The 7943-nt window shown below is 34.0% G+C and overlaps 1 protein-coding gene across 1 annotated transcript; it reads left to right on the forward strand.

The window, feature by feature from the left end:
- The first annotated feature begins 7066 nt into the window (after positions 1 to 7066).
- On the forward strand, positions 7067 to 7540 carry LOC131605868 (uncharacterized mitochondrial protein AtMg00810-like). Its single transcript, XM_058878166.1, has one exon. The coding sequence runs from the start codon at positions 7067 to 7069 to the stop codon at positions 7538 to 7540; it is 474 nt and encodes a 157-aa protein (XP_058734149.1).
- The last annotated feature ends 403 nt before the right edge of the window (positions 7541 to 7943 follow it).

A 7943-nucleotide genomic window follows, 5' to 3' on the forward strand; every position in this document is an offset into this window, starting at 1 on the left:
AAAGGTCGTATAATCTATTTAAAAATAAATAAAATTAATTATTTAAAAGTTTTAATATAAAATATATTTTTAAATAGACTTTCGGAAATTTTTAAAAATGTTTGTTAAAAAAATCTATAATAAATTATAGATCATACTCAAATCTTAAAATTTTATCGTAGACCTAATTCAACCGGATACATTATCACCCTTAATATATATATATATATATATATATATATATATATATATATATATATATATATATATATATATATATATATATATATATATATATATATATATATATATATATATATATATAATTTTACTTGAGATTAACTTCTCACAAATGATTGTCTCAACCAACACATTTGCAAATGTACGAGGCTTTTGCTGGTAGTAAGTCAATTAAATTATTTTTCTTTTTATATTTATGACAAAGATTAACCCCTCAAAACACTCCCAATAAAAAAAATATTTAAAAACATAACAACATACAATTTTTTTTCGACACTTCTATTTGTAAGTAATTCCGAGGATCCTTGCAAAATCCATGTCAAAGATCAATTTTCTAATTTTAACTAGTAAACACTTTTATTAAGAAGCAACCCCTCAAAATGTCTACTATCAATTTTTAATTTTTTTTTCTTTTTCAAAAGAAAAATTCCTTGCAAATCACATTTTGTTTATTAGGTGTTTTAACTCCATCAAATAAATGTTATTTGTAATATAAGTTGATTGTTGTATAAGAATGCTAAATGTCATTATTCTTTGTCATATGCATTATCTTTTTAGCGTGTTTGAAATTTTGAATTTATTTCACAAAAAATATTAGTATTATTCTTTAAAAGATGAAAAAATAAATTAAATATTTATCAATAATAAATTTATCAGCAATAATTACACATAAAATATAGTTTCGCATAGTTTTATAAATAAAAATTATGAAACAAATTGAGTAATACTTTGTGCTTGCTTTTCAAACATTTATTTAAGGTATATTAGAATCATCGGGTGTCAGGTTGTCAGTACTCTTAAATGTGTTGATTTTAATAATAAAATTAATATTATTTATTACAATATTTTTATTAATTATAGTTATGAATATTTGAATACAATCAAAATTAATAAATAAAAATATAATAGTGAAAAATACATTAATATCCGAAATTTGCAATGCAAGATGAAGTGTCCCACTCTGGTACCCTACTTGGAAATAATGCAATTCTTGCCACGCAAGGAAAGGGGGTGGGGAAACGTGTATGGTTATGTGTTGCAAGTAAAATAGCATGTGCTTGATTCTATTCCATCTCAAGTATTACCCTTTTCTTATCTTGTGGTTGAGGATGAAGATACGCGAATCTTTGGACAGTGACAATGTGAAGCTTGTTGTTCTCTTTGCCACAATCATGTAAAACTTGACCCGGATTTAATGGATATTATCCGACATCATTTATTGGATATTGAAAGATTTGAATTATGCTTCTTTTCTCAGGTTTAATTATGTACTAATATTAATCATTTCTCTATATTATTTTTCCCTCTTTTGTCTTGTTCTTCTCTATATTTTCTCTTTTGTACTGATTTGAATTGACGAGCTACTCAAAAATATGTTCAATTCATAGGTGAATTTCATTCCAGGCAGGTGGGTGGGGTAGCTCAGTTGGCACTTGTTAGCTGAGTTAAAGAAGCTGTTGGTCTAGAGTTCGAATCCTAGCAAAGCAATTGAGAATTTTGAGATCAAAGTCGGATTTAGAGGTTTAGGGTTTTTGTTTGGGTAAAAGAAGCTGTTGGTCTAGAGTTCGAATCCTAGCAAAGCAATTGAGAATTTTGAGATCAAAATCGGATTTAGAGGTTTAGGGTTTTTGTTTGTTTGGGCCCTAGCTGTAAAAGAAGTTGTTGGTCTAGAGTTTGAATCCTAGCAAAGCAATTGAGAATGTTGAGATCAAAATCGGATTTAAAGGTTTAGGGTTTTTGTTTGTTTGGGCCTTACCTGTAAAAGAAGTTGTTGGTCTAGAGTTCGAATCCTAGCAAAGCAATTGAGAATGTTGAGATCAAAATCAGATTTAGAGGTTTAGGGTTTTTGTTTGTTTGGGCCTTACCTGTAAAAGAAGTTGTTGGTCTAGAGTTCGAATCCTAGCAAAGCATTTGAGAATGTTGAGATCAAAATCGGATTTAGAGGTTTAGGGTTTTTGTTTGTTTGGGCCTTACCTGTAAGTTTGGGATTCAAAATAGAGTTTGAATCCTTACAGCAGTATTTATTTGTAAACAAGTTGTTGATACTTATAAATCAGTATTTTCGAACGCATATATTTTTTTTTCGCATATGCATTTCTGAAACATGTTGAAACAAGTGGAATCTCAACATTTAATTTATTTAAATGTTGGAATTAAACTTTTATTGGTATTTTCGGAAGTGCATTTCCGAAAATCAAAAACTTTAAAATAAAATAAAAAACTCCATTCTAGGCGTCCGTATCATTAATTTATAGATAGAATTACTTCCATGGACACTTATCCTCTTTCTTCATAGTGAGATCCGATTCCGATACTTGAGCGGGTGGAGTGAGATTCGGTTCGGTCGAAGTGAGGAGTTTGGGTTCCATATAAGTAAATAGTGAGATTCCTCCGGGGGCGGAGTAAGGATCGATTTTAGAAGGAAAGCAATTGAGAATGTTGAGATCAAAAGTAGATTTAGAGGTTTAGGGTTTTGTTGGGTTTTTGTTTGTTTGAGCCTTACCCGTAAGTTTGGGATTCAAAATAGGGAATTTCTTTACCCACCCGTACACCTTCTAAAACACCTTTAAAAACCCAAAAATATTTTTCAGAAGTGCATTTTCAAACGCATCTGTTTTTTTATTTCGCATACGCATTTTCGAAAAACACCTAATTTCAATGTTTCAACATGTTTCAGAAATGCATATGCGAAACAAGTTGAATCTCAACGTTTAATTTATTTAAACGTTGGAATTAAACTTTTATTGGTATTTTCGGAAGTGCATTTCCGAAAATACCCTAACTATATAACCTGCTCACCCCTATATAAATCAACAACTTTAAAAGAAAAAAATCCATTTCAGGCGTCCGTATGGACTATACATATCATCTTTCTTCATAGTGAGATCCGATTCCGATACTTGAGCGGGTGGAGTGAGATTCGGTTCGGCCGAAGTGAGGAGTTTGGGTTCCATATAAGTAAAGAGTGAGATTCCTCCAGGGGCAGAGTAAGGATCGACTTAGAAGGAAAGCACTTGAGAATGTTGAGATCAAAATCGGATGTAGAGGTTTAGGGTTTTGTTGGGTTTTTGTTTGTTTGAGCCTTACCCGTAAGTTTGGGATTCAAAATAGGGAATTTCTTTACCCACCCGTACACCTTCTAAAACACCTCTAAAAACCCAAAAATATTTTTCGGAAGTGCATTTTCAAACGCATCTCTTTTTTTTATTTCGCAAATGCATTTTCGAAAAACACCTAATTTCAATGTTTCAACATGTTTCAGAAATGCATATGTGAAACAAGTTGAATCTCAACGTTTAATTTATTTAAACGTTGGAATTAAACTTTTATTGGTATTTTCGAAAGTGCATTTCCGAAAATACCCTGACTATATAACCTGCTCACCCCCTATATAAATCAACAACTTTCTTTAAAAAAAATCCATTCCAGGCGTCTGTATCATTAATTTATAGATAGAGTTACTTCCATGGACTATACATAAAAGTAAAGAGTGGAGTGAGATTCGGTTCGGCCGAAGTGAGGAGTTTGGGTTCCATATAAGTAAAGAGTGAGATTCCTCTGGGGGCGGAGTAAGGATCGATTTAGAATCATAAAATCGTACAAGATTAGTAAACATAAAGCATAATCTGATGAAATACAATTATGCGAATGAGATGGAATCTTAGGGTAAAAATCAGGGTACAACGGTAAGTCGATTATAATCTAACATATTTTGGCACTACAGGCATAAGACATTGCCAACGTTGTAACCGCCCGGCAAATGCCACCATCCAAGAAGTCGCATCTTTTGTGCGAAATTTCTTCCAATCCAGTGTGACAGGTGGCAACGAAAATCCTTCATTCATGTTTACCTGTTTAAAAAAAATATAAGAAGAAAGTCAAACAAGGATTGAACGTAACAAAGTTGAGTTTTTAATTACCTAAACCCAATGGTTTCCGTCTACAAACCCAATGCAGTAAATGGATGCATTCGGTGAATGAGCACTCGTCATAGGAAAATAAGTCAAACTAGGGTAACCTAAAGAGACGATAACGACGTTATACCGATTAGCTATTATGGAACCCATATCAGGTAACATCATCAATTTATCTTGTGGTTGTTGTCACAAATGGTCTATCATCAGCGATGCTCTCACTCGTGAAAGGAGGTCTCCAAATAATTCCTCATATAACTTGCTTCTATGACCAATAATTTCTTTCTCCAATTCCCGACGAACCATTGACCATCCATCCGTACCATAACCATGCAAAGATGAAATGGCTCTAAATCCACAATTTCCATCATCCTTGACATTAACAATGTCATCAATAAATGGTCTGATATAATCTGGAAATTGTATAATGAATTTATCAGATTCATTATTCTTTGAGGTTTGGGATAACTGTGAACATAACCTCTTTGAAGATTTTTGGGAACTCGAGTATGCTTGATCAACATACTTATATCCCGAAGGGTCACGATAAACATCATATCCCACAGGTCTCTTCTATTTCTTCTTAACCCCTCCTTTGGTTTTAATTTTTTCAGGCGGTGGACACATCTTTTTTGTAGTGGGATAAGCAATTTCACACGCTCTGCTTTTTAATGCTCTTTTTCCTACAACATCTAGTGACATGTACTTTTTCCAAACTTCATCAATTGCATTGGTCATGTCCACTTCTGATCCATCATCTACATATGCATCTTGTTTTCCTTCCATACTTAGCTTTCTGTTTCTTACTCTTATGTTTTTATATTTTCGTGATCCGAGTCACATTCTTCGAGTCACGCTCTTACAATGACAATAATATGTGTCTTGGTGGAACATGGCGCTTTGTCAAATCAACAATATGTTATTGATCATCTTTCTTTAGTCAACTTACAAAAGAATTACCTTCAAATCTATTCGGTAACCCATGGTTGTGAACTCCACATTTTACATCGATGATCCATCCAGAACCATATTTCGAAGGTGTTGACCTAATTTTAAAAGGACAACCACATTTCTTACTAGCACTTTGTGTTTCATTATCTTCTTCTTTGTATTTTCCACCTTTATCACAACCAAATATTAATTTGCCACTTCTTTCTCTCTTGCCTGTTTTGGTATCTGAACGAGTTATTATTCACTTTATTCCTGATTCCAACATCTCTAATCTAGCTTGTCACCTCTTCTCTTGTAGCAAAATTTTGAGTAGTTACAAAAGCATATGTCGTATCTACGCATGTCTGATTTACATTGCATATCATCAAAGGAGGATCCATACCTGCGTATCTACATATGGACTTATTCGGGCCATCTAGAATCAAAAGTCTAGGTGGAAATTATTATGGTTTTGTTATAGTTGATGACTTCTCTAGGTTTTGTTGGACTGTTTTCTTAGCTAGCAAAAGTGACACTTTTTTGGAATTTTAAAAGTTTACCAAGATGTCTCAAAATAAATTGAACTCTAGCAATGTTACTATCCGAAGCGATCACGGAGGTGAATTTGAAAATCATGTCTTTGAAGAATTTTGTGAAAAATGGCATTGATCACAATTTTTCCGCTCCACGTACTCCAGAATAAAATGGAGTGGTGGAACGTAAAAATCGTGTTTGAGAAGAACTCAGGAGAACTATGATCAATGAACATGGTCTACCTAAATATTTTTAGGCCGATGCCATAAATATGGCTTGTTATGTTTCGAATAGGATCTTAATACGTCCTATTCTCAACAGAACTCCGTATGAACTTTTAAAAGGTAGGAAACCAAATATTTCACATCTTCACGTGTTCGGATGTAAATGATTTGTTTTAAATAATAGAAAAGAGAATCTTGGTAAGTTCGAGTCAAAAGCGGACGAAGGTATCTTTCTTGGATACTGTCAATCTAGTAAAGCATATAGAGTATACAATGAAAGGTTACAAATTGTTGAAGAATCTGTGCATGTTTCCTTTGATGAATATTGTCCGAAATCCGTCGAAAAAGGTATTGTGTTTGATGGTGCAGGTGTTTATTCGAAGAGAATACTAAATGATCCGAATGAAAAGAAGGATAGCCTCATACTAGAGAAAATTGAGGAGGAGTCGGATCAAATACTCGAAGAGAAAGTGGAAGATCTCCCAAATGATGAAAACAACCTTCCACTTGAATTGAGATCCTCTAAGGATCATTCCACTGATAATATCCTAAGAGATATCTCAAAGGGAGTTACTACACGGTCTAAGATAAGTAACTGTTGTTATCATTCCGCCTTCGTCTCTTAAATTGAGCCTAAAAACTCCAAGGATGCCTTACTCGATGAACATTGGTTTCCTTCTATGCAAGAGGAACTAAATCAATTCAAGAGAAATGAGGTTTGGGACTTTGTCCCTCCTTCGCGAGACCATCGAGTAATTGGTACTAAATGGGTGTTTAGGAACAAACTAGACGAAAATGGAATTATAACTCGCAACAAGGCTCGTCTTGTTGCTCAAGGGTATAACCAAGAGGAAGGTATTGACTATGAGGAGACTTATGCTCCGGTCGCCCGACTCGAGGCTATACGCCTTCTACTTGACTATGCATGTTCACAAAACTTTAAACTATTTCAAATGGATGTCAAAAGTGCCTTTTTTTAAATGGATACATTAATGAAGAGGTATATGTGTCTCAACCTCCTAGTTTTGAAAGTTTTGAGATTCCTAACAATGTTTACAAACTTAAGCGTGCCTTGTACGGTCTTAAGCAAGCTCCTAGGGCTTGGTATGAGCGCCTTAGCAAATTCTTACTAGAAAAGGATTCTCAAGAGGGAAGGTTGATACTACCCTTTTTACTAAACGTCAAGGAAAACACTCTATTTTACTTCAAGTTTATGTAGATGGTATTATATTTGGATCTACTAATATGTCTTTGGTCAAGGAATTCTATAAGTTGATGCACGAGGAATTTGAGATGAGTATGATGGGGGATTTAACTTATTTCCTTGGGCTTCAAATCAAACAACTTGAGGAAGGAAATTTTGTGAGCCAAATGAAGTATTGCCATGAGCTACTAAAGTGCTTCGCTATGGAAAACTCCAAAGTTATTGACACTCCAATGCCTACCGCGGTAAATTTAGATCGGGATGAATATGGTAAGCCAGTTGATGTAAAAAGGTATAGAGGTATAATTGGCTCTCTTCTCTATCTTACCACTTCTCTATCCGTAAAGCGCATACTTGGGTACCTTTATGGTACTACAAAGTACGGACTTTGGTTCTCCAAAGGAAGTGATTTCTCTTTGGTTGGCTATTCTGATTCCGATTTTGCCGGTTGCAAATTGGATAGGAAGAACACGAGTGGTACTTGTCATCTCTTTTCAAATTCCTTAGTTAGCTAGCATAGCAAAAAGCAATTTTTCGTTGCTTTGTCACCCGCCTACATTTTTCTATTCTTAGTCTCCTTCTTAGGTGAGGATAACTTGTAATGAGAGGGAGAAATCAAAGACTATTAAATTTAATATATTTATCTTACTCCCTCTTTCGTCTTCATTTGTTTTTGAATTAAAGGCATCCTCCTCTAAGATAGTCTAATCGCTCTCAAAAAAAAAGTTTAATTGCTCTTCCAGTAGAGGAGCTCCTCAGTTCGTTTAGCTCCCAAACAACGGAAGACTCTTCCATCAATTCCAACATAGTCATATCCACATCCTCTAGATTTTGTGCATTGAACGTAAATAACATGCGATTGTATTGACTAAAATTGTCTTCCATCAATTCCAACATGGCCTCTATATAGTTCCAAAG

This window comes from Vicia villosa, linkage group LG5, assembly GCF_029867415.1.
Source record: "Vicia villosa cultivar HV-30 ecotype Madison, WI linkage group LG5, Vvil1.0, whole genome shotgun sequence".
Lineage (NCBI taxonomy): Eukaryota > Viridiplantae > Streptophyta > Magnoliopsida > Fabales > Fabaceae > Vicia > Vicia villosa.